This window comes from Aythya marila (genome assembly GCF_965140915.1).
Source record: "Aythya marila genome assembly, chromosome: 31".
NCBI classification, from domain to species: domain Eukaryota; kingdom Metazoa; phylum Chordata; class Aves; order Anseriformes; family Anatidae; genus Aythya; species Aythya marila.
In genome coordinates this window covers 40,929-66,590 of record NC_139072.1, presented here as the reverse complement: position 1 = coordinate 66,590, position 25,662 = coordinate 40,929, and the positions used below count along the sequence as shown (strand labels likewise).

The 25,662-nt window shown below is 58.3% G+C and overlaps 3 protein-coding genes across 3 annotated transcripts in view; all 3 read right to left on the bottom strand.

Annotated features, from left to right (window-relative positions):
* Nucleotides 1-815: 815 nt before the first annotated feature.
* Nucleotides 816-13,822, bottom strand: DHX34 (DExH-box helicase 34). Its single transcript, XM_082781599.1, has 19 exons — nt 12,844-13,822; nt 11,378-11,689; nt 10,439-10,702; nt 10,245-10,347; nt 9,954-10,171; nt 9,652-9,826; nt 9,374-9,567; nt 9,185-9,286; nt 8,829-9,068; nt 8,579-8,746; nt 8,361-8,472; nt 8,121-8,221; nt 7,789-8,034; nt 6,322-6,498; nt 6,118-6,241; nt 5,595-5,900; nt 5,175-5,362; nt 4,823-4,895; nt 816-2,323 (listed from the first exon to the last, which is right to left on the bottom strand). Exons 1-16 carry the CDS (start codon nt 13,495-13,497, stop codon nt 5,767-5,769), a joined length of 3,324 nt encoding a protein of 1,107 aa, XP_082637725.1. The 5' UTR covers nt 13,498-13,822; the 3' UTR covers nt 816-2,323; nt 4,823-4,895; nt 5,175-5,362; nt 5,595-5,766.
* Nucleotides 13,823-14,843: 1,021 nt separating this feature from the next.
* LOC309888945 (C5a anaphylatoxin chemotactic receptor 2-like) lies at nt 14,844-16,044 on the bottom strand (the record flags this gene model as incomplete). Its single annotated transcript, XM_082781604.1, has 1 exon — nt 14,844-16,044. The coding sequence occupies exon 1, from the start codon at nt 15,819-15,821 to the stop codon at nt 14,844-14,846; it is 978 nt and encodes a 325-aa protein (XP_082637730.1). The 5' UTR covers nt 15,822-16,044.
* A 943-nt stretch (nt 16,045-16,987) lies between these two features.
* The window catches only part of CCDC9 (coiled-coil domain containing 9), a gene marked incomplete at its 5' end in the record, with an annotated part of 10,098 nt that continues 1,423 nt past the window's right edge, over nt 16,988-25,662 (bottom strand). Inside the window, 12 exons of the mRNA XM_082781556.1 lie at nt 16,988-18,521; nt 21,438-21,502; nt 21,648-21,728; nt 21,875-22,247; nt 22,855-22,933; nt 23,051-23,156; nt 23,251-23,279; nt 23,391-23,524; nt 23,633-23,788; nt 24,396-24,479; nt 24,574-24,783; nt 25,329-25,436. Of these exons, the coding sequence (XP_082637682.1) occupies nt 17,148-18,521; nt 21,438-21,502; nt 21,648-21,728; nt 21,875-22,247; nt 22,855-22,933; nt 23,051-23,156; nt 23,251-23,279; nt 23,391-23,524; nt 23,633-23,788; nt 24,396-24,479; nt 24,574-24,783; nt 25,329-25,436 (2,799 nt within the window). The 3' untranslated portion in view covers nt 16,988-17,147. The remainder of the gene's footprint in view (nt 18,522-21,437; nt 21,503-21,647; nt 21,729-21,874; nt 22,248-22,854; nt 22,934-23,050; nt 23,157-23,250; nt 23,280-23,390; nt 23,525-23,632; nt 23,789-24,395; nt 24,480-24,573; nt 24,784-25,328; nt 25,437-25,662) is intronic.

Sequence of the window (25,662 nt, the reverse complement as noted above, 5' to 3'; positions counted from 1 at the left end):
CCATGCTATTTATCTCTCTTCACCTCCCAGATGAATTGGCCAAATCCTTCAAGATGTAGAATAACAAACAGCGGAGAGAGCGGTGATGGCTTCGGCAGCATCGATGTGCTAAAGTGGGCAGATCCATCACGGGCTCGCGCCTGCCAGCATCTTCCCCGGGGAAAATCAATGAGGGGACGGTGACAAACGCACCGACACCTTAATGGGAGGCTGGAGAAAAATCACTGGCTGGAGAAACGATGAGCACAACGCCACCCAAACGTGGAGGCTGAGAGCTGGTGCCCACACGTGAGGTTGGGGTTGGGTACGAGCGATGGGAGACGTCAGCGTTGGGTATGAACCAACGAGTGATGGGAGATGCCAATGTTGGGTACAAACTGATGAGTGATGGGAGATTCCGTCACTGGGTATGAACTGATAAGGGATAGGAGCTGCCAACATTGGGTGTGAGCAATGAGTGATGGAAGATGCCGATGTTGGGTACGAATCGATGAGCGATGATAGGAAATGCCAACGTTGGGCACAAGCAATGAGAGATGCCAAATTTGGGTACAAACGATGAGCAACGGAAGGAGCCAATGCTGGGTATGAACCAATGAGTGATGGGAGATGCCAACACTGGGTATGAGCAGTGGGAGATGCCAACGTTGGGCACAAGCAACGAGCGACGCCAACGTTGGGTACGAGCGACGTGCGATGGGAGACACCGATGGCCTTTAGCCCAAGCCTTGGCAGAGATTTCAATGAATCCTGGTGGTTTTTGGTGCTGAATCCCTTCCAGGTGCTGGGGAACCATCCCACCGGCACGTGGAAGAGTGTCTTCTTGTCTTCAGTAGCCAATACTCAAATCATTCACCTCCTCCGTGGATATCTGGTGCTGCTTGAGGACGAGGGTTGTGCTTGCATGAGCTGGGGTTGCCCTCCTCAGGACAGCCACCAAAAATGATGCAGAAACATCAGTTTTTGTCATCTCATGGCGACACTTCATGCCCTGGCAGCTCTGCTTGTACCCAGCTCTTCAAGATTTATCTGTGATTTTTTTTTTTAATTATTATTATTTATTTATTATTCTTGTTATCACCTCTTTGTCACCTTGCTCATGGTGCATCTGCTTTGTGCTTCCAACAGCTGGATCTTCTTCCACTTCTATCCACCCAACTAAGAGAGATCTGCTGTCAGAACCTGATCTCTCTCAGATTCTCTTTTTTTTTTTCCCCAGAAATGCACCAGCAAGCCCGCAGTATCTTTTTTATCACTTGCTCCTCTGAAATCTGAGTTAATAACTGGAGCAGCACAGTAAATCTCTGGTTCCGCACAGGTTGAAAACCGTAATTAAGCCGTCCTTCGAGCTGTCCGTCAAGCACTCTCTGCACGAGGAGGGAAATTTTAATCGAATTATCTGTGTAATCTCGTTTCAGCCTCTCCTTCCCCCGTGTTTGCTTGCTGCAGGTTTAATCTGATCGCATCTGCTGCACGCTTTGAGCTTGTGCATCACCACCAGAAAGGCATTTTGGGGAGAAAAATACCCAGCTAATAGAGTCTTGTGCTGGGAGAAAGCTTACCATGAAGAAATTCTGGGGAAAACCCAGGGTTATCTCAGAATCACAGAGGTTGCAGTTGTACAGCCTTGAAGCAGAAATTATTTCTAGCACTTCCCCACCTTTTCTTCCTCCTTTTTTTTTTTTTTTTTTGAATTATTTTCTTCTTTCCCAGCCAGCTCCTCTTCTCACTGCCCTCAGAACCGATGGGCAACATCACAGAGTACAACACCGGGCTTGGAAGATGGGATCTTGGCTCTCCTTAGGAAAGGAAACCGGAGCAGATGCTGCAGAGAATCACTTGGTTTTGGCCCCGTGCTGCCAACTTGCACGCGCAGCAATTTATTGCATATGTGCACTGACGAGCATGGAGCTAATTAAACGCTGATTGCAGTCGGGAAGGTTGGTGGGTAGAGGTGGATGCTTGCACACGCAGCAAAATCAGCGCGGGGAAATTGAGCTTGATGGATGCTCTCCATCCCCATCCCGCAGGATTTCCACCCAAAACGACGTGGAGCCTCGTGGGGCTTCTCCACCCAGGGCTGCTATGGCACAGCGCAGCTTTTTTTATGCTTAAAAGGTCTTTTTATGGACAAATATAGCAGTAAAACAGGATAAAGCAGTGTGGGTTTTATTTTAGTTATTTATTTTTTCCAGAACCGTTGTTAATGATGAAAGAGCAGCAAGATTTGTGCTGATTCTTAATTTTTAAAAGCGCTCTCCTACCAGCGGTGATGATGTCTGGCTCTTTTCATTTTGTCTGATAGGTGAGCAAATGGAAGTTCCTAAAAAATAAATAAAAAATTTTTAAAAAAGAGAGAGTTTTAGCATTTTTACTGCACTTTGTCAACGCAAAATCTCGTATTTTTAGTCTTTTAGGCTGAATTAATCCGAATTAAGTCGGTGCACGCAGACAAGCCCCTGGGCTGCAGCCATTCCCCTGCTCTCACACTCTCACACTCCCTTATTGTCAAGTTCATAAAATATCCTCCTCTTGACATCCTTCCCCTGCTAAATAGAATGGGGGGGGCTGCAAAACCTGTGCTCCCCCCTCAAAAAGAGAAAAAAAAACCCTCAACTTCATCCCTTTCCCATCTCGTCTCCTTTCAGGTGACAGCTGCCCGGCGTCGAAGCCGTGGAGCTGCTCGAAAAGAAAATGGTTTTGGCAGCAAGGGGCTGAGCTGCGATGTTCCAGCAGGGATTTTGCAGAGCTCCCATCATTTTTGGGCTCGGGCTAACGAGCAGTGATGCTGCCAGCAGGGGCTCCCTGGTCCTGGAGGTTTGTAAGGCGAGGGGTTTGCAGGGGGAAAAAAAAAATGGGTTTTGGGGATAAAATGAGTGTTTTGGTTGGTTGTTTTTTAAAAAAAAGAGCAAAAGGAGCTGGAACATCCCACAAGGGTGGTGCTGGGAAGAGGGAGTAGTGGTGGCATCTCCAAAAAAAATCAATTTTGGAGAAGAGAGCATCCCAAAAAAGCTCCATTTGCCCTCCTCCGGGCAATTTCAGCCTGACCCATCCCCTAAATTCACCTCCCATCCCCAAAATTCATCTCCCACCCCCAAAATTCATCTCCCATCCCCTGAAATCATCTCCTGTTCCCTAAATTCACCTCCCACCTTCTAAATTTATCTCCCATCCCCTGAATTCATCTCCTGTCCCCTAAATTCACTTCCCATCCCCTAAATTTGCCTCCCACCCCCTAATTTCATCCCCCACCCCCTGATTTCTTCTCTCACCCCCTAATTCCAGCACACAAAGGCACGGAAGAAGACCACGAGTTTCCTTTGAGCACACCCTCCGCCGATGATTTCCATCCCTTCGCCACTCTTAAAGTGGTTAAATTTCAGAGAAATCCCTTAAAAATAATAATAAAAAAAAGGCCAACACCACCCCTGCTTCCAGGAAGCCAGAGCTCAGCTGGGAGCTTTCTGCCTTGGCCTCGACGTTCAGTTCCCTCTCGACCTCGCTAACGACAAGGCTTAATTATCCCCAAACAACGGCCTTGGGTTCAATTAGAGGTTAATGCGATTGCCTTAACCTACACGGCACTGACGAGGGTGATAATGAGAAGATTGCAAAGAACAAAACGAGGTCATTAACAGGGCGGAAGAGCTTGGAGCTCTTATATTTTTCATGAAATCAACCCCAAATTTCCCATTCCGTTGGAAAATGTGGCCTAAGGATGTGGGAAATCATCGTGGGGGAAGCGTTTTAATGAGGTTTGTTAAATATCAGGGTGTTTTCACGCAGGATTTGGTGCTGGGAGATGTTCCCCAGTGGACAACCCACGCCACAGGGCTGGGAATCCAGAGGATTTAGCAATTTGTTAAAAAAAAATGAGCGATTTTAGCACGTGCGATTTAGCACGTGGGGTTTGAATTTGTGGCTTTCATTAGCAGGGCTCCGAGCAAATGAATCTCCCCTCGTTACGGCCGCCTTGATTAATTTTCGGTCGTGTAAATTAGTTTTTATTTTATTTTCGCTGATTTTAAAAGAAATAAGGCAATTTCCTCTAGCCCCTCGCCTCCTTTTTCCTCCGTGCCATGAGCTTTATGGGAGCCCTGACGAATCCTGGGGAGGGCTGTTGGGTTTTCTCCATCAAGGCGAGGACGTGCAGTTGGCTTGGGGGCCCAAGTTTGGTCAAGTTTGGGCAAATTTGGGTCCCCTTTTGGCTTTTCTACAACCCGATGTGGAGCTGCCTCTTTCCAAGCCCAAACCATTGAATATTTTCAGTGCCCAACTCGCGTCGCCCTCTGCCGTGCAGCTGACGGGGAGGGGTGGTTAAGCGAAGCAGTGGGGCTTATTTTTTCCCCCAAAAAAGCAAAAAATAAAGCAAAACCCGTCTGCAAGCTCCCCCGTGATGCTCGTTGCCATGGCAGGAGCATCTCCCATCGCTATGGCAGGAGCATCTCCCATCCCGCCCCGCTGCCACGGCAACGGGGACTCCCCCTCCCTGCTCGAAGGCGAAAAAAGAACCAAAAATCAAATAAATGAAGCAAAGTCGGAGCCGAGCGAAGCAAGGAAGCCGAGCAAGCGGTGGTGGGGAGGGGAAGAAGGATGCTTACCGTGGGGGGAGGCCACTTCCACCACCCGAATTAGCATCCCCCTGCCTGTAAACCCCAATAAGCTGCTTAGCGAAGCGCCCGCTTAATTAATTCCTGCCAGGAATTACCTGGGCCCGAGCGGTAATTAACTGCGGATAAGCCCGAGCAAAGAGGCAAGGCGAACGGCAAGTGGCAAAGGAGCGAGCCGAGGGGTGAAAAAAAGGGAAGAAATTTCAATTTACCAAGAAAAAAGGGGATGAGGAAGCGCTCAGCATCCTCCCTCGCCACGCCTGGCTGCTCGAGCTGCTTTGCCAGCTAAAAAAAAAATAATCCAGGCTTTTCCTTTTCCCCTCTATCACTCGTTTTATGGCCACGGAGCCATTGCAAGAGTTAAATCTGCACAAAAAGCTGCGGGTCTTAAAAAAAAACACAATTAAAATCCCAAGAAACTTTGCTCTGGGAGCAGTTCATTACACCGAAGTGTCACGACGTCGCTCGAGCTGCGTTATTTTTTTTTAATTCCTGGCAAATAAAACGCAGCATGCCATGGAGCTAAAAATACCACCAGACTGCTTTTCATTTTTAATTAATTACCATTTTCAGCCCCCAAAATGGCATTTTTGCAGCCACGGCTTGAAAGCAGGCCTCCCAGGGGAACGCAGCAGGGGCGCTCGGGTCACCTGTCAGCGGTGTCGTGGGGTTTTGGGGTTGGTTTTTGAGTCTTGAGGCTCCTCGAGGTCTTGGGAACGCCGTGGACGTGGTGGCACGGGCCCTGTCGGTGCCTTTTGCAGCGATGCAGCGAGAGGAGGAGAGGAGGCAGGGGATGAAATGTGGTGTGGGAGTGCCACACACTGGCTGAGCCGCGCTGTACAGCAGCACGGGGCAGGGGAAACTTCCCCAAAACCCTGTCCCCACCACCAGGACAGCACCCAGCTTCTCAAAAAAAAAAAAAAAACAAAACACATTTATTTATATTTAATATCAAAAAAATAACTTAAATCAAGTTTTCCCAACCTGAGGAAACGTGACAGTGTCACCGATGACCCACGCGATGTCCTCGAGGATGCAGCTGATGTCTCTAAGGACACCAAGGGCAGCAGAGCAGGGGGCTCCCCCAGTTTTGGGGGTCTCCACCCTCCCCAGGAGGCTCCAAAGCCCTCGGGGCAGGCGTCCCAGTGAGCAGGGCTCACTGGTGCTGCTTCTTGTGCCGGAGGATGTCGGTGGGCGTGAGGGTGAAGTCCTGCTGGCAGATGTCGCAGTGGTAGAGCCGGTGCAGGGCAGAGGTTTTGGAAGAGCTCCCAGCCTCTTCCTCCGGGGGGGCTGCGGGGGCAGACAGTGCAAGATCAGCCCCCAAACCCTTTAAGGATCATCCCCCAAACCTTTTTATTCCATCCCCATCCCAAAATTCTTATTTTGTGCCACGTTTTCAGGGTATGGTCATGATCACCGCCACCCCTCTCCCTTTACCAACCCTCCCCAAGCCCCCCCAAGGAAATCTGTCCCCAAATGTCCCCAGTCTCAGCCCCGGGGGGCTCACCCTCGGTGGGCTGGCAGGCACTTTCGTGGCACATTCTCTCCAGTGGGGTGAAGGGCATGTGGAGACCGCAGTGGGGACACGTCCAGAAGGTCCGCAGGCACTCGCTGTAGAGGTCCGTGTCCGTCTGGGTGGGGGCACAAGGATATAAGTGGGACACACACCCCCAGGAGGATGTAAAAGAGGGTGGGAGAAGGGGGTACTCACGGCCAGGCAGTTGTAGGTGAGGAATTCAGTCACCCTGTGGCCGCCTTTCACCTCGTCAGGCTTCAGCTCCGTGCCCTGGAAGAGCCCCGGGAGGTGGGGGGCCGCAGGCACGGTCTGGGGGCCGACGTAGAGAGCTTGCTTCTCCAGCCCCGTCAGCTGGCGCAGGCGGTACGGTGCCTGGGGGGACACGAGGAGATGCTCAAAATCTCATTTGAGCTCCCCAAAAATCTCCTGGGGCCAGCCTTAACCCCGACGTGAAGCCCTGGGGGTGCGTGACCAAGCACCGCCACGGGGTTGTGGCTGGAGGCACCCCGGGGGGGAGGCCAGAGCCCGTGTGGGTGCTCCGTGAGCCCCCCAAATTAAAACATGGTCGTGGTGTTCGGATGGATCCTCCTTGGTACGATACCACTGTATATATAGTATATATACTAGGGATATATGCATACAGTATATACAGGAAGATAGAATCTTAGATATAGAATATCGACTAGGGATATACGTATCCTGTATAGACAGGAAAACAGAATCATATATATATTATATATACTATATATATATACTGTATATACAGTAAGATATCATCGTATATATAGTATACATACTATGGACATACAGATACTGTGTATACAGTAAGATGTTATTATATATGCAGTATATATACTAGGGATATATGTATACTGTGTATACAGTAAGGTATTTATATATAGTATATCTGCTTTGGATATATATATACTGTATAGACAGTAAAATAGAATTGTATAGGTAGTATATATACTAGGGATATATATATACAGCATATATAGTAAGATATCACTGTGTATCTAGTATATATACTAGGGATAATATATAGTATATCTACTAGGGATATACATATACTGTGTATACAGTAAGATATTATATATGTAGTATATATAGTAGGGACATAAATATACTGCGTATACAGTAGGATATCATTATATATGCAGTATATATATTAGGGATATATGTATACTGCATATACAGTAAGACAGAATTGTATATATAGTATATATACTAGGGATATACATGTACCGTGTATACAGTAAGATATTTATTTATAGTATATCTACTTTGGATGTATGTATACTGTATAGACAGTAAAATAGAATTGTATTTATAGTATATATACTAGTATATATACTGCATATACAGTAAGATATCGTTATATATATAGTATATATACTAGGGATATATGTATACTATATAGACAGGAAGATATCATTTATATATAGTATATCTACTAGGGATATAAGCATACAGTATATACAGTAAGATATAATTGTATATATAGTATATCTACTAGGGATATACGTATCCTGTATGCTGTACTGGGACCAGCCCAGTGCTCCATGATGCCAGCACCTCCCCGTGGCGTTTCCCCTTCACTTTTACCCCAAAAAAACACTAAAACCACCCCGCGCGTCGCGACCGCCCCCCTCCAGCCCCCACCTCCATCCCCAGGAACTCCAGCAGCCCCCGTTTGAGGGCGGAGAGGTCCCTGGAGCTGGGCTCCTCGCCCCCGGGGTCCAGCTGCTGGTCCAGGAGCTTCTCCCAGGAGGCTCGGAGCTGCAGGGTGGTGGCGAGGAAGCGCAGGGCAGCGGCGGCGTCGGGCAGGGTGAGCTCCAGCCAGCCGTCCGCCACCAGCCGCGTGCAGTCCGCGTTGGTGTCCAGCGAGCGGGAGAAGAGCAGGAGAGCCTGGAGGAGCGAGGCAGGGACGGTTTGAGGAGCTGTAATGGGGCAGAGAGGAAGAGGAGGAGGAGGAGGAAGCACCGAGAGCCCACCTGCAGCGCCGGCACGCGGATGCAGTTGACCAGGTAGGGCTTGGTGGTCTCCAGCAGCGAGACGAAGGCGAGGAGCTGGTGGTGGCGGCTCAGCCCGTCCTCTGCAAGGACACGAGGGGCATCTCAGGGGGGTCCTGAGCCTCTCCCCGTCCCCACCGACTGGTGGGGGGCCGGATCCCGATGCCGGAGGGGCTCTCCATCCAAAAATGGGTGCGGAAAAAGCTGATCGGGGTCGCCCACCTTTGGTCCCACCGCGCTCCTTCACCTCCTTGGCGTGCAGCAGCTCCGGGCTGGTGGCGAAGACGCAGGACGGGTGAAGCACGACGCCCTGCTTGCTCTTGGTGTGGAAAATCTGCGGCGAGAGCAGGATGAGCACCACGGAGCCCCCAAATAAAGGGGCTGGAGCGTGGGCAGAGCCCCCCAAATCCAAGGGGTTGGTCGTGGATGGGGACAGGCACCTGATCCGAGTCCTTGCGGCTGTTGTTGAGCGCGTCGGGCACGGCCAGCTGCGGGTAGAGCCCCCTGCACAGCACCAGCTTGAGCAGGGCAAGCTGCGAGGGCGACAGGACCGAGCCAGACACGGCCTGCAGCTCATCCACGTCGTGGCGGAGCTTAAACTTGACATCCTGCGGGGACAGAGAAGGTGCCAAGAGCTCATTTGGGGCCCAATTTCGCCTCCTGAGCGAGGGAACTGGAGCCGAGGCTCACCTGGATGTCAACGCTGCGCTCACCGGGCTCGCGGGAGCCTGCTCCCTCCTCTTCCTCACCGGAGGAGCCGGCGGTGCCATCCTGGAGCCGCAGCACCTTGCGCTTCCGTCCCTGCGTCTCGGTGTGGTGGCGCCAGAGCCGGTGCAGCTCGCGGCGCTCCCGGTGCCGGCTCTGCCGGCTGTAGCTGTCGCTGGGTCGGCTGGGGGCCGCCTCCAGGAGCCGGTGGTCTCGGAGCAGCTCCTGTTTTTTGGGGAGGAGGAGGAAACGTCGCTGAGAACCCGCAGGTTAAATAAATAAATAAAATAAATAAAAAAATGGGGAGGTTTCGGGTGAATTTGGCTCCGTTGTGCCCTCACCTGGAACTGCCGCCGCAGGTTGGCAGCCTCGTAGAGCCGATGCTCCTCCAAGCCCCGCCGCCGGCACCACTTGCGCGAGCTGCCACCGCGCTCCGACTTCACCTGCAAGGGGACACCGCGGGCTCCGGTACCGGCCCCAAAACGGAGCCGTTTCCCGTCCCCATCCCACCATCTCCTCGCCCCCCTCACCTGCACCCACTCGTTGAAGGCGTTGAGCAGCGTCAGGGGGTCCCCGTGGGGGCTCTCGAGGGGCCGCCGGGCGGTGGCGCAGTCGGGGTTGGCGTTGGAGAGGCGCAGGAAGGGCGACTGCACGCTCAGCGCCGCCGCCACCGTCAGCGTGGGCTCGGCCAGCCCGAAAAGTGCACCCAGCACCAGCATTTTGCCTGCGGGACGGAGAAAAGGGACGCGGCGAGGGCTTAAAAGGGAGGTTTTGGGGGGGTTTTGCGCTCCCCCTGACCATCACTCACCCACCACCACGTCCACAGGCAGCTGGGCCAGCAGCGTCCCGATGGGCGTCAGCTCCTCGGCTTCATCCAGAGCCCCCTGCTCCCGCAGGTAGCGCACGGCCGTCTCCAGGCTGGCCGAGGGAGGGGGCTCCAAGAAGGGGAAGGTGCGGGGGTCGCCCAGCCCCATGCTTTTTACCTGGGGGAGAAGCGGGCAGAGCTTCATGGAAGGAAAACAACCCGGATATTTAGGCTGCCAAGATCCCGAGCACCTATTTTTGGGGGCTCCGACCGCACCCTAAAAAAGGGGGAAGGAACCCAGTTACCTGGAGGACCAGAGCATCGAGCGCGACCCGCTGGATCTCCGGCACGGGGTAGGGGGGAAAGGCGTCGTAGTCGGATTCGGCGTAGAGCCGGTAGCAGACCCCGGGTCCCGTCCTGCCAGCGCGGCCCTTGCGCTGCTCGGCGCTCGCCCGGCTGATCCAGAACTCCTGCAGGCGCTGCAGCTTGCCCTGGGGGTCGTAGCTCATCTCCTTCACCTTCCCTGGAGGGATGGAGAAGGTCAGGGCAGGGCAGGGAGGAGCAGGAGGCTCCCCCCGAGGCCAGCGAGGCTTCACCCGAATCCAGCACGAAGCGCACGCCGTCGATGGTCACCGAGGTCTCGGCGATGTTGGTGGCGAGGATGCACTTTCGGACGCCAGGAGGGGGAACATCAAACACCTGAGGGGGGGCAAAAATTGGGCAGGAGGACGAAGGAGCTCGGCAAAACTCCATCAGGGCAGGGGAAACACGAGCTCCTCGCGGCGCCCACCTTATCCTGCTCGCTGACGGAGAGGGTGCTGTGCAGGGGCAGCACGATCCAGCGCTGGGTTTGCGTGGCGTAGACCTGTGCCGCCTCCTGCACGGCGCCGATTTCGGCCACCCCGCTGAGGAAAACCAGGAGGTCGCCGCGCTCCTCCGGGGGATATTTGTGGTCGATGGCCTGCAGCACCCGCAGGTAGGGCCGGGGGTCCAGGCGCTCCGGTTTCCCCGCCGCCGCCGCCGCCTCCTCCTTGGGGATGGGCTCGTAGATGACCTGGGGGAGGCGAAAAGTCAAGAAACGGGGAGGTGAGGAGTTTGGGGATGGTCCTGAGCTGGGATCTGGCCCTAAAATCACGCTCAGTGCTCACCGAGATGGGGAAGATCCTCCTGGGCATCTAATTCAGTCCCAAAATTGCACTCTCCAGCCCCAAAATCACACTCAGCACCCACCAAGATGGGGAATATCCTCCCGGGCACCCGATCCAGCCCCAAAATCACACTCTCCAGCCCCAAAATTGTGCTCCCCGAGATGGGAAAGATCCTCCTGGGCATCTAATCCAGTCCCAAAACTGCGCTCTCCAGCCCCAAAATCACACTCTGGGCTCACCAAGATTGAGAGGATCCTCCCCAGCACCCAATCCAGCCCCAAAACCACACTCTCCAGCCCCAAAATCATGCTGAGCGCTCCGTGAGATGAGGAAGATCCTCCTGGGCACCTGATCCAGCCCCAAAATTGCACTCTCCAGCCCCAAAATCTCACTCAGCACCCATAAAGATGGGGAAGATCCTCCTGGGCACCTGATCCAGCCCCAAAATCACACCCTCCAGCCCCAAAATCATGCTCGGGGCTCACCGAGATGGGGAAAATCCTCCCCAGCACCCGATCCAGCCCCAAAACCACACTCTCCAGCCCCAAAACCACGCTCTCCAGCCCCAAAACCTCTCTCACCGAAATGGGGAAGATCCTCCCGGGCACCTGCAGCACGGGGGCGCCCCCGAAATAGTCGGAGAAGAGGCGGATGTTGATGGTGGCCGACATCAGCACCAGCTTCAGGTCGGGCCGGGCGGGCAGCAGGCGCCGCAGGACCCCCAGGAGGAAATCCCCGTGGAGGTGCCGCTCGTGGACCTCGTCGGCGATGATCACCCCGTAGGCGGGCAGCGCCGGCTCCCGCTGCGCCTGCCGCAGCAGCAGCCCCTCGGTCAGGAAGACGATGCTGGTGGCGGGCGAGCGGCTGCTCTCGAAGCGGATCTGGTAGCCCACCTGGGGGGAGGGAGAGGAAAAATGGGGCAGAAAGAGAGAAAATGGGATTTACGGCGCTTGCCGGGCGGCCCGGTCCGGTGGTAGCGCGATGGGGATGGCTGATGCTCAAGCATCCTGCATCCAAGAAGTTGTTTCCTTAATTATTCCTTAATTATTTGTCCTAAAAGGAGCTTTAAGACACTAAAAAAAGCAGGGTTAAAACACTAAAAGCAATTTTAAGACACCAAGAGGAATTTTAATCCTGTGCTGTGCCAGAACTGCTCGCTTTTACCTTTCGTTTTACTTTTAACTTTCTACTTTTACCTTTTTATCATTTTTCTTTTTATCATTTTTCTTTTTTTGTTGTTTAAATCGTTTCTTTCTTACCTTTTACTTGGTGCTTTTTCTACAAATTGTCTCCGATGATGCTCCCAAGCTGAGCAGTTTATGTAAATATAAACGCTGCAGCGCCACACGTCACCTTCTAAGCGCTCTGCTGTCTGGATCTGCTCACTTCTACCTTTTTTTTTAACCTTTTTTGTTTGTTTTTTTTTACAAATCGTTTTTTTATTACATTTTTTTCCTACTTTTTCTACAAATTGTCTCCGATGATGCTCCCAGGCTGAGTGTTTTAGGTAAATATTAACCCAGCAGCGCCGCACATCGCCTTCTAAGCGCTCTGCTGTGCCAGAACCACTCATTTTACCTTATTTTTTCAACTTTTTTCCTTTTTTTTTTTACAAATCGTTTTTTTATCACCTTTTTTTTCCTGCTTTTTCTACAAATTGTCTCCAACGATGCAGCCAGGCTGAGTGGTTTAGGCAAACATTAACGCTGCAGCATTGCACATCGCCTTCTAGGCGCTCTACTGTGCCAGAACGGCTCACTTTTACCTTTTTTTTTTACCTTTTACTTTCTAGTTTTACTTTTCTTTTTCTTTTTTTTTACCTTTTTTCCTTTTTATTTATTTATTTTTATTTTACTTTACAAATGGTCCCCAATGATGCTCCCAGGCTGAGCATTTTAGGTAAATATTAACCCAGCAGCGCCGCACATCGCCTTCTAAGCGCTTTGCCGTGCCAAAACCACTCCTTTTAACCTTTTTTTTTTTTTTTTTTACCTTTTCCTTTCTCTTTTCTTTCACAAATCATTCCCGACGGCGCTTCCCAGCTCACCTGGTCGCCGTACTGCTGCAGGCTCTCGAAGGCCACCCTCTTGGCCAGCGAGACGCAGGCGATGCGGCGGGGCTGGGTGCAAGCCACGCGGCGGTAGCCGGCGGCCAGCAGGAACTGCGGCACCTGCGTGGACTTGCCGCAGCCGGTGTCGCCGGCCACCACCACCACCTGGTTGCCGGCCACGGCCTGCAGGAGCTGCTGGCGAGCCCGGGCGATGGGCAGAGCCTGGCGCTCCCGTTGCAGCTTGGCCAGCTTGGCGAAGCTCCGCTTCTGCTCGAAGTCGAGGTAGAGCAGCCAGGCGTCGAGGAATTCCTGCAGGGCTTCCCGGGGCACCCGAGGGTGGCTCGGCGACGGCTCCGGGTTGGGCACCGCCAGGTTGAGGCGGTGCCGGGGGTGGTAGCGGCGCGGCAAGCCGAGGCGGCGAGAAGGTGGCCGGTCCTCGGCGTCGTCCCACGATGGCTCCCGCTCCGGTCGGCGGCTCTGGAAGCGGCGCAGGCGCTCAAAGAAGGCCCAGAAGCTGCGGGTTTCCTCGGGGCAGGCCCGTCGGGGGAAGTAGAGCTCCTCCAGCCTCCGCCGAGCCACCGGGCAGTCCCAGTCCCACCGGGACGACCGCGGGGCTCCGCCACCGGGAGACGGGCCCGGCTCCGGTTCCATCACGGCTCCACCGGGACCGAAGCCTCCGGGCCTTGGGGCCTGGTGCTGGGTTTCCTCAGGGCCTGGGCCTGGTTCTCTGAGGCCTCAGCCAAGCCAGGACCCGGTACCGGCACCCCCAAGGCCTCGGGCCCGGTTCCTGCCCCTCCAGGCCCCGGTCCCGGTCCCGGTCTCTGCCCCTCCAGGCCCCGGTACCGGCACCCCAAGGCCCCGCTCCTGGTCCCAGCCCCGGTCCCAGCTCCCCCAGACCCCGGTCCCTTCCTCTCCAGGCCCCGGTCCCGGCACCCCCCAAGGCCTCAGGCCCCGGTCCCTGCCCCTCTGGGTCCCGGTACCGGCTCCCACAGGCCCCAGGCCCCGGTACCGGCTCCACCAGGCCCCGCTCCCAGCCCCGGTCCCGGTCCCAGCCCCTCCAGGCCCCGCTCCCGGTCTCGGCACCCCCAGGCCCGGTCCCGGCCCCCCCCCAGGCCCCGCTCCCGGTCCCGGTCCCGGTCCCGGTCCCGGCCCCTCCAGGCCGCACGGGGGCGCCCGAGCCCCGCCGAGGCGGGAGGAAGGGGGCGTGGCCACGAACGGGGGCGTGGTTATGCCCCAGGGGGCGTGGTCATGCACGCAAGGGGCGGGGCGAGGAGGGGAGGGGGCGGGGCGTCTCGGCCGCTGGTGGCAGCGATAGCGGCGCTGTCCCCAAATGTCCCCAAATATCCTCAAATGTCCCCAATTGTCCCCAAACCAACCCCATTCCCCAAATGTCCCCAAATGTCCCCATTGTCCCCATCCACCCTCATTGTCTCCAACCACCCCCATTGTCCCCAAATGTCCCCAATTGTCCCCCAACCACCCCCATTCCCCAAATGTCCCCAAATATCCTCAAATGTCCCCATTGTCCCCAATTGTCCCCATTGTCCCCAGCCACCCCAATTTCCCCCCACTGCCCCCATTGACCCCCCTATGTCCCCACTGTCCCCATATGTCCCCATTGTCCCCCATTTTTCCCACCCATCCCCACTGCCCCCATCCATCCCCATTGTTCCCCATTGTCCCCAACAGTCCCCAGTGCCCCCCATTGTCCCCATCCATCCCCATTGACCCTCAGTGTCCCCAACCGTCCCCAGTGCCCCTCACTGTCCCCATCCACCCCCAAATGTCCCCAACCATCCCCATTGACCCCCAGTGTCCCCACCCATCTCCAGTGCCCCCCACTGCTCCCACCCATCTCCAACCACCCCCATTGTCCCCCACTGTCCCCGACCATCCCCATTGTCCCCCACTGTCCCCAACCACCCCCCCACCCTGTCCCCAACCCCCCCACTCTTCAGAAACAACCCCCCCAGCTCACAACCCCCCTTTATTGACCTCTACACCACATCCTCGGTGGTACAAGGACTGGGGTCACCGGGGGGGTCCCCGTCCCACAGCACCCACGCCAGGCGCCCCCCAAGGGAACGGGCGCGCCCCCGACCCAACAGCACGTAGAGGAGGGGGTTGAGGGCGCCGTTGAGGTGGGCGAAGGCGATGGCCAACGGTTGGGCGCCCAAGGCCCGCTTGTAGGGCGCCGCGCCGGGCGCGTAGAGCGCCAGGGCCACCAAGACGGCGTGGTAGGGCAACCAGCAGCCCACGAAGCAGCCCACCAAGGCCACCACGGTGGTCACCGGCCTCGTGGCGGGGTGGCCGCGGGCCAGCAGCCACCCGTAGAAGCCCGCCATGGCCACCACGGGGCCGAGGAAGCCGGCGAAGAGGCGGAGGGCGGCCAGGCCGAGCTCGGCGCCGCGGCCAAGTGTGGCGTAGTCTAGGCCGCACGTGGTCTTCTCGGAGAAGGGGTCGCGGCGCAGGGTGCGGAGGAGGAAGGAGGGGAGGCTGAGGAGGAAGGCCAGCACCCACAGCGCCCCGCTGAGCCTCCGCGCCCTCCGGGGAGTCCGGTGCCACCAGCGCGTGGCCACGGCGCAGCGGTCGGCGCTGATGGCCGTCAAGAGCAAGACGCTGGCGAACATGTTGAGGATGGTGAGGGAGGGCAGGAGCTTGCAGGCGAAGCCCCCCAAGGGCCAGTGGTGGTCCTGGGCCAGCGGAAGGGCCAGGAAGGGCAAGGCCAAGCAGCAGAGGAGGTCTGCCACCGCCAGGTTGAGGAACCAGACGCCGTTGACCGTGCGCCGGAGGGTGACGCCGCTCACCCAGATGACGGCGACGTTCCCCGGGACCCCCAGGAGAAAAGCCAAAGCGTCCAGCCCCAAAGCTGCCCCGATGGCCGGGGGCAGCCCCGGGGCCTCCTCGAAAGCCGGGGCGGTGAAGTTGAGCTCGAGGTCGGCGTAGTCGGTGCCGAGGTCCCACGAAGGCGTCATCCTCCGCTCGGGTCCCCGCCGGGGTCACCCCAGGTGGAGTTTGGGGGGTCTCGGAGACGTCTCCACCGCCGCCACCGCGACGAGGACCTTTCTGACCACAGGTCAGGATCCGTCCCCTCCGGAACGAGAAGTTTGAGCAACCTCCGGGCAGTGGGATGGGACCTTTGCGTCATCTGGCCCCGAAAAATTGCCCCAGCAGCAAAAATCTTCCCAAAAAGGAGAACTGCAGGAGCAGGTCTTGCTCAACACTTTATAGGAGCCAGAACACCCCCCCCCCCGATTTTATTTTTCTTACCTTTTTTTTTTTTTTTTTTTAATTTGAATTTTTAAGATTTTGGGTGCCTACTTACCCCCCCAAGGACGCTCCCGGAGCTCACAACACCGCCGACGTTCCCAGCAGGATCCCAAAAGCTGTGTCCCTCCCCGCCGCACCCACACGTGCCCTGAGTCATCCAGGGGTGGAGGAGCTCTGATGGGGTGGAGGAGCCCCAGGGCTGCATCGCCCTCCCCGGGGGGGAAACCCCAACGAGCAGCTCAAGGAGAAATCCCTGGAGAACCCCAAAGAGCAGCTCAAGGAGCAACCCCAAGGGGCAATCCCCAGGATCAACCCCCAAGGGGCAACCCCTGGAGAATCCCAAGAACCCCAAAAAGCAGCTCAAGGAACAACCCCATGGAGAACCCCAAATCGCAGCTCAAGAAGCAACCCCAAGGAGAACCCCAAGGTGAACCCCAAAAAGCAGTTCAAGGAGCAACCCCAAGCAGAACCCCAAGAACCAGCTCAAGGAGCAAGCCCAAGGGGCAACCCCTGGAGAATCCCAAAAACCCCAAAAAGCAGCTGAAGGAGCAACCCCAAGGAGCAACCCCAAGGGGAAACCCCTGGAGAATCCCAAAAAACCCAAAAAGCAGCTGAAGGAGCAACCCCAAGGAGCAACCCCAAGGGGAAACCCCTGGAGAATCCCAAGAAACCCAAAAAGCAGCTCAAGGAGCAACCCCAAGGAGAACCCCAAGGAGAACCCCAAGGATCAACCCCCAGAGAATCCCAGGAACCCCAAAAAGCAGCTCAAAGAACAACCCATGGACAACCCCTTGAAGAAGAACCCCAAGAAGAACCCCAAAAAGCAACCCCAAGGAGAGCAACCCAAAGAACACCTCGAGGACACGCAAACCACAGCGGCTCGGCGATTTATTGGCGACGTCGGACGCGGCTACGGCGAAGGCACGGGGCTGAGGTGGCCGGGGCGAAGTGGGGGGTGACCCCTTTTTGGTGGGGCATGCCGCGCCCCGGCGCTTTGGGGTGGATTTTGCCCAACGGGGGGAGGCTCAGCCTCACCTCAGAGCTCGCTGCCCCACGGGGACGTGGGGCGGGGAGGGCTTCAGGTGGTTTTTATGGGGCCGGGAGTGGGGCGCAGGGTCCAGGCTCGGAGGAGGAGGCAGCTCCAGGAGGCTGGAGCGTGGTGGCCTCCGGAGAGCCTCCAAGGAGGTCCACGAGGCCAAGACGTCGGTTACTTTGACCCTCCAGCTTCCCCACCCTGGAAAAAAAAAGATAGAGGACGACGAACGCATCCCCTCGTAGATTCGGGTCCCATCCAGACCCCTCCCCAAAAAGAGAAGAGGAGAAGGCGGCGGCCTCAGGCAGGAGGTCAGACGTTGGTGCTGACGCTCTGGTCGTCCGCGGTGGACTTGGTCTTGATGCGGCTGTCGCCCAAGGTGCTGCCGGAGAGGTCCTCGCTCATCACGCCGCGCAGCACGGCGCGCCAGGAGCGCTGGCACTTGTCCTTGAAGTCCTGGCCCATCACCACGTAGATGACGGGGTTGATGCAGCTGTTGATGTAGGCCACCCCGGTGGCCACCGGGTCCACGGCCGCCGCGCTCTTGAACAAGGCGCTGTAGGACGGGGCGGAGGCCAGGATGAGCCCCACCACGTGGAAGGGCAGCCAGCAGGCGAAGAAGCTGACGATGACCACCAGGACGAGCCTGGTGGCCTTCTTGGAGCGGGTGAAGCGCTTGCTGTGGACGCGGGCCAGCAGCAGCCCGTAGCAGACGGAGATGACCACGAAGGGCACGAGGAAGCCGAAGATGAAGCGGGAGACGGCGATGAGGAGCTCGGTGAGGCGCTGGTGCCGCCCGACCGCGGCGTATTCCAAGACGCACGTCGTCTTGTCGGAGAAGGGGTCCCGCCGTGCATCGCGGAAGATGAAGGAGGGGAGGGTGAGGAGGAAGGCCAGCACCCACGCGGCCACGCAAGCCCCCCGGGCCACCGCCAGGGTCCGGTGGTTTTGGCACCAGACCGGCCGCATCACCAGGGCGCAGCGGTCGGCGCTGATGGCCATCAGGAGCAAGACGCTGGCGAACATGTTGAGGATGGTGAGGGAGGGCAGGAGCTTGCAGGCGAAGCCCCCCAAGGGCCAGTGGTGGTCCTGGGCCAGCGGGAGGGCCAGGAAGGGCAAGGCCAAGCAGCAGAGGAGGTCGGCCACCGCCAGGTTGAGGAACCAGACGCCGTTGACCGTGCGCCGCAGCTCGAAGCCGCTCACCCAGATGACGGCGGCGTTGCCCAGCACGCCCAGGAGGAAGATGATGGTGTAGAGCGCCAGGACGGCGCGGTGGCTGGCGGGGACCTCGTAGTCGCCGAAATCTTCGAAGCTGTAGTCCTCCATGCCGGAGTAGTTGGAGTAGTTGTAGCTCTGGAAGTCCATCGTGCACCTAGGAGCAAACCCCGTTAGCGGGGCGAGAGGGGAGGTGGCGGTGGGAAAAGGATTTCGCCCTCGGGGGTCAACCCCGTAGGACGCGTCCCCGCCACGAGCAGGGCGCGGGGACACCTCGTGGTGGCCCTCGATATCGAAAGGGGCTCGTGGAGAAGGCTGCACTGGTCAAGGGGTTAGGTTTTAGGCTGAAAAAGGAGAGGTTTGGGTCGGATGGGGAGCGCAATCTGGTGGAGGATCGTGGAAGGGGCTGGGCGATCTCCAAGAGTTGCGTCCAACCCAACCCAACCCAACCCAACCCAACCCAACCCAACCCAACCCCAACCCTACCCAACCCCTCATCTTCTCGCCCTCTTCCAACCAAGGGACCTCTCCACCCACGCGGGGAGGACCCAGGAGCTGCCCTTCCCCTTCCAACCCTACAAAGATGCTCTTCCAACCCTACAGAGATGTCCTTCCCCTTCCAACCCTATAGAGCTGCCCTTCCAACCCTACAAAGATGCCCTTCCCCTTCCAGTCCTATGGAGCTGCCCTTCCCCACCCAACCCTACAGAGATGCCCTTCCCCTTCCAATCCTATGGAAATGTCCTCCCCCATCCAACCCTATGGAAATGCCCTTCCCCTTCCAACCCTACAAAGATGCCCTTCCAACCCTATAGAAATACCCTTCCCCTTCCAATCCTATAGAGATGTCCTCCCCCATCCAACCCTACAGAGACGCCCTTCCCCATCCAACCCTACAGAGACGCCCTTCCCCATCCAACCCTATAGAAATACCCTTCCCCTTCCAATCCTATAGAGCTTCTCCTCCCCCTTCCAACACTATGGAGCTGCCCTTCCCCACCCAACCCTACAGAGACGTTCTCCTCAATCCAACCCTACAGAGATGCCCTTCCCCATCCAACCCTACGGAGACGCCCTTCCCCTTCCAACCCTACAGAGCCGCCTTTCTGCGTCTGACCCTACAGAGCCGCTCTTCCACGGGGCCAGCGGCCCCCCAAGGAGCCGGCGTTGCTCAAGAGCCTCCTCCCGCTCGCCATCCACCTCCGCCCTCGCCGTCACCAAGGAACTCGCGATTTCCCCACTTCCTTGGCGAGCCCTTCTCCTTCCTCCTGCCTTATGCAAGCGGCCGGGTGAGGAAACACCGGGGCACCTTCCCCGGGGGGGGGGGGGGATAACGGGGTGGGGAGGGTTTTGGGATCACGGAGCCGGGGATGGGACCCCAGGGCGAGGAGGAGGGCGCGATGTGGAAGAGGAGATCATGGGGATGAGTTGGGTTGAGCACAACGCAACCACGGATTGGGTGCTTATAGGGGATTGGGTGCTTATAGGGGATTTGGTGCCTATAGGGGATTTGGTGCCCATAGGGAGGGGATTTGGACCCCAGGGAGATGAATTTTGGTGCCTCCGAGCATCGCAACGCAACCAAGGGGCTCCACCGGGAGCCCCCCGGCGCGCACGGAGGGGGTCGGAGCCCACCCAGGGGGAAACCTCGGAGCCCACCGGGGTCGGGGTGGGGATTTTGGGGGCTCACCTGGTCCCCGCGGGCTGCGGCCGCTCTCCCGGCGCTGAGGACGAAGGATGGGGGCCGCGGGGCAGCGCGGTTTTATGCCAGCGGTGAAGAGGAAGCGGTGGCGGGGCCGCCGGGGCTGGGTGGGGTGGCGACCCGAAATGGGAGGAAATGGGGGTGGTGAAACCCCAAATTCTGTGGGTTTTTTATTATTTTTATTTATTTATTTTTTTTTTTGGGGGGGGGAATTCCAAGGTGGTGCCCTGAGCATCCTGGTCCCGTTCGCGTCCCATCACCGGGGGGCACTGCGCCCAGCCGCTGCCCTCCCCGAGCAGCCCCCCAGACCCCAATTCTCCTCCTTTCACCCCAAAATCTCATCCAGAGCCCTAGCCCTCCTCATCTCACCCCATCCCAAGCACCAAATCTCCTAGTTTCACCCCCAAATTCCCTCGAGGGTTCCAAAATCTCATTTCACCCACCCCAAGCCTCCCTTTGGGGCCCCCAAATCTTTTAATTTCACCCCCAAATCTCCACCCGAGACCCCAAATCTTCTCAGTTCACCCCCAAATCCACCCCCAGAGCCCCAAAACCTTCTCAATTCACCCCAAATCCACTCCCAGGATTCCAAATCTTCTCATTTCACCCCCAAATGCCCCCCCCAGGCCCTCCAATCTTCTCATTTCAGCCCCAAATCTCCCCAGGACCCCAAAATCTTCTCATTTCACCCCAAATCTTCTCATTTCACCCCAAAATCTTCTCATTTCACCCCAAAATCTTCTCATTTCTCCTCCTCCTCGATGGACACGGACCCCCCCACGGGGTCCAGGACCCTCCGAATTTCATTGTGGGGGGGGGGGACCCAGCACCAGGGACCAGGCGCAGCGGCTTTTTTGAGATTTATTTTACAAATACCGCCCCTCCCCCCAAAAAAAAAACACCAAAATGGGGCAATTTTTTTGGGGGGGGGGGTCGAACATCCCCTGCTCCCCCCCCCATCTCCATGGCCTTGAAGTGGGGGGGGGGGGGGGGGGAGCAGGGACCTCAAAAGGAACACGAGGACCCTAAAACCAGGCACCAGATTTTGGGGAGCCCCCCCAAAAAAAAAAATATTGGGGGGGGACAACATTTAGGGGAGCCCCCCCCCCCCAAATAAAAATTTTGTTGTGGGGGGGGACACGATGGGAAACAGGAGCTGCGGCGGCGACCTCAGGGCTGTGTGGGGGGAGGCAAAAATTTTAATGTGGGACAGACAGAGAGACAGACAGCCATACAGCAAGCCCCCCCCCCGGCGAAAAATAAAGCCAGAAGACCCCCCCCCAAAGAAAAAGAAAGAGGCGGCATGCAGGAGGACGGCCGGGGGGGCGGTCAGCTGGTGGCGGGGGGGGGCGAGCGCTTACGGAAACGCACCCGCTGGAAGTCGGTGATCTCCACCGTGCCGGGGGGGGGGCCCTCGGGGTCCTGCTGTAGAGTTTCTGTAAGGGGGGGGGGATAAAAAAAAATAAAAATTAAAAAAATAAATAACTAGGGGGTGGTTAGAGCCCCCCCGTTAAATTTTGGGAGGTGGCGTTGTGGTGTTTGCGTCCCCCCCCCCCCCCAAAATATTATCGCTGTTCCCACCTTGTGTCGGGTGCTGGGGGGCGTCCTGGGGGGGGGCTGGAAGCCCCCCGGGGGGGCCCAGCTGCTCCGTGGGGCTCAGCCCTAAATGTGAAGGGGGGGGGGCACAAATTAGGGGGTCGTCCCCCCCCCAAAAAAAAAAAAAAATCCCACAAATCAGCGTGTGCTGAAGAAAGGGGGGGGGGGACACACACGCATTTAATTTGTGACCCCCCCGCCTCAAATTTTACCTGCAGGTTGTGCCGGGGGGGGGGCCGCGGGGGGGGCACCCCTCAGGCCGCCGGGGGGGGGGGAGGCCAGGTCCATCTCCTCGCCCCAGTCGCGGACGGGTCGGGGGCTTTCGGGGGGGAACAGGGGGCTGAGGGGGGGGCAGCCCCCCCCCGCCAAGCCTGGGGGGGGCGGGTTGGGGGCGGACGCACTGAGGAGGGGGGGGGCGGCCTCGGCGGGGGAGGGGGGGCTGCTGCCTTCGTCGTCTTCCTCCTCTTCCTCCTCTTCCTCATCGTCCTCTTCCTCCTCGCTGACGTCCTCCCACTCGTCCTCGTCCTCGTCCTCCTCGGGGCCGGGGGGGGGCTGCGGGGGGGTCCCGCCGGGAGCTGCTTCAAGCTGGGGGGGGGGACAGAGAGGAAAGGGGGGGGGGGTCCCAAAAAATTGGGGTTTGAAAAACAGGGGGAGGCGTCTCAAAAAATGGAGGAAGCTTTTTTTTTTTTCGGGGGGGGGGGGGCTCAAAAAGGGGGCAGTTTTTTGGGGGGGTCCCTAAAAGGGGGGCAGCTTTGGGGGGGGGGGTCACTGAAAGGGGAGAGCTTGGGGGGGGTCCCTAAAACAAGAGAGCTTGGGGGGGGGTCCCTAAAAGGGGAGACCTTTTGGGGGGGGCCCTAAAAAGGGGCAGCTTTTGGGGGGGGTCCCCAAAAGGGGGCAGCTTTGGGGGGATTTTGGGGGGGGTCCCCAAAAAGGGAGAGCTTTTGGGGGGGGGTCCCCAGAAGGGGAGAGATTTGGGGGGGTCCCCAAAAGGGGAGAGCTTTTGGGGGGGGGGTCTCTAAAAGGGGGGGGAGCTTTGGGGGTAGATGTGTGGCCCCCCCCCCCAAAAACCAGGGCCAGATTTATCAGGGGGAGGGGGAGCACACCAACCGGGGGCATCTTTCTACGGGGGGAAGACCCCCATAAAACGGGGGGGGGGGCTTTTTTTTTTTTGGGGGGGGGGTCTCAGCCTCACCTCCTGCGCCCCCTTCCCATCGGCGCCGCCGGGCTGCGCCGCCGGCTCCTTCTCCTCCTCCCAGCGGTCGTCGTGCATGCTTGGGGGGGGGGGGGGGGGTAAAATTTGGGGGTGGGGGGGCGATATCAGAGCCCCTGGGGGGCAGAAATTTGAGGGGGGGGCAATAAAAAGGGGGGGGGAACCCCCCCGAGCTCACCTGTAGGGTTTGGTGCCGGGGTTGCGCCCGTGGCTCTGCCGCTTCCTGCGCGGCGCGGGCAGGAACTCGCCGAAAGTGGGGGGCTTGGGGGGGCGCTTTTGGGGTTCTGGGGGGGGGGCGAGCCTCGCTTAGAGCCCCCCCCTTTAAGAAAAAAGGGGGGGGCACCCCAAAAATCTAAGTAAATCGAGGTGATATCGCACCGTGCTCGGCGTCGGGCGCGTCGTTGAACCTGCAGGGGGGGGATAAATTGGGGCGAGGGGTAAAATAGGGGGGGTGGGGGGTAAATTGGGGGGATTTAGGGGGGTTTTGGGGTCGGGGGGGGCCGGGGGGGGGCACCCACATGCCGTCGGTCTTGTCGGCGTCCCACTCGCGGCGCCACTGCCCGGTGGGCTGGCGGTGGCGGGCGAGGCGCTGGCGGTCGATCTCGTCGCGCTCCTGCTTCCAGCGGGCGTACTCGGCGCGCTCGCGGCCCGGTCATGGTGGGGGCGGCGCGGCGACGACCCTAAAACCAGACCCCAAAAAAAGCTCAAAAAACCCAAATCTGACTTTTTTCTGTCCCGTAAAGCCTCGTGGGGGACTCACGCGCTGTTCCAAGCCGGCCCGGACCCCCTCGAAGTCGGTGCCCCCCCAGTTGCGGCCGTGCCGGCGGCTGCCCCCGTGGCGCTCGTCCTGAGCGGGGCCGCGGCGCCGGGGGTCGTCCAGGAAGCTGCGCACAGGGTTGCGGTCCTGCAGCCCGTCCTGGGGGGGGGGGGAAATAAGGGGGTTATCGCGACAGGAAGGGGTCGTGTCGCGATAGAGGGGGGCATATCGTGACTCGAGGGGAGTTGTTGTAAAGGGAGGGGGCTGTATCATGAACAAGGGGGGTCTTGTTGTGATGGGAGTGGGATTATTGTGACAGGAGGGGGCAGTGTCGTGATAGAAGGGGGCATATCGCGACTGGAAGGAGCTGTGTTGTGATAGAGGGGAGCATATCATGACAGGAGGGGACTTATTGCAGAGGGAGGGGACCATATCACGAACAAGGTGGGCCCTGTCATGACAGGAGTAGGTTTATCACAATGGGAGTGGGCCGTGTCGTGATAAAGGGATCCATATCATGACAGGAGATGCCATATCGCAAAGGGAGGGGTCCGTATTGTGATGGGAGGGGGCTGTATTGCGAACAAGGGGGGTCCTGTCGCGACAGGAGTAGGTTTATCACGATGGGAGGGAACCATGTCGTGATAGAGGGAGGTCCTGTCACAACCCGAAGGGCCTTGTCATGACCATGGGGGGACCCATCGTGACCGGAAAAGCCCTATCGCGACAGGAGGGGGCCATATCGCGACGGGGAAGCCCCCCTCACCCGCTGGTTGCGCTCATACTCGGCGATTTTCTCCATCTCCTCGTTCATTCTCTCGATGTTTTGCCGCCGCCGCTCCTCCCATTCCTTAAAAGAGGGGGGGGGAAGAATTTAGTGGTGGGGGGGTCCCAAACCCTTTAAGCCCCCACCCCCCCCACCCCAAAAAACCCCTCGAACCCACCTGGGATTTGCGGTCGGGGCCGGCGTCGCCCCCCGACCCCCCAGGAGCCCCCCCCCCGCCCCGGCCCCCCGAGCGCCGCCCGCGGGCACCGCGCTCCCTCGGGGCCGGGGGGGGCTCCCCCCGGGGGGGGCGGCCAGGGGGGCGGGGGGCGGAGCCGCGGGGGGGTCTGGGGGCGGCGGGGGGCTTCCGCTCGGTCCGGCCGGGCTTTTCCTATGGGGGGGGGAAAAGGGTGAGGGGGGGACAGTGCCCCAAAATGCCCCCCGTACCCCAAAAGTGTCCCCCCCCCCCAAATAAAAGAGCCTTCCATGTTGTCTGGCCCCATAAATGACCCCCAAAAGCCCCCCAAAACTCCCAAAACCGCACCCAAATCCCCCCCCAAAAATAGGACCCCCCAAACCCCCCACTCACCCCAAGACCCCCCCCCCAAAATCCCCCCAGGACTCCCCCCAAACCCCTCAGAACCCCCCCCAAACCCCACAGACCCCCCCCAAATCTTCCATATTCCCCCCCAAACCCCCTCAGAACCCCCCAACCCCCCCCCACTCTCCATAATCCCCCCAAAAAACTTCTCAGACCCCCCCCCAAATCCCCTCAGCCCCCCCCCCCCCAAAAAAAAACTTCCATATTCCCCCCCCAAACCCCTCAGGACCACCCCAAACCCCTCAGGACCCCCCCCAAAGCCCCCCAAACCCTCCATATTCTCCTCAAAACCCCCCCAAATCCCTCCCGGACCCCCCCCCGGACCCCCCCCTCACCCCAAGCCCCCCCTCCTTGCGCCTCTCGGGCTCGGGGGGTCGCCGGTGCCGCGGCGCCGTCACCGCCACCCCCTCCTGCTCCGCTCGCCTCCGGTCCTCCTCAATCTCCTGGGGGGGGGGGGGGGGGGCCAAAAAAGGGTGGGGGGGGTCCATCAGCAGCCCCCCCACCCCAAAATAAAGCACCCCCCAAGCCATGAAGCCCCTAAAAGGTTTTATAGGGGCGCCAAGGACGCGTTAATAAGGCTTAATCCCGGATTAAGCGGCCTCGTGGCGTTAATCCGGTGGGATTAAAGGGCTGGGGGGGGGTTGGGGAGGGGGGGGGGGGGATTTGGGG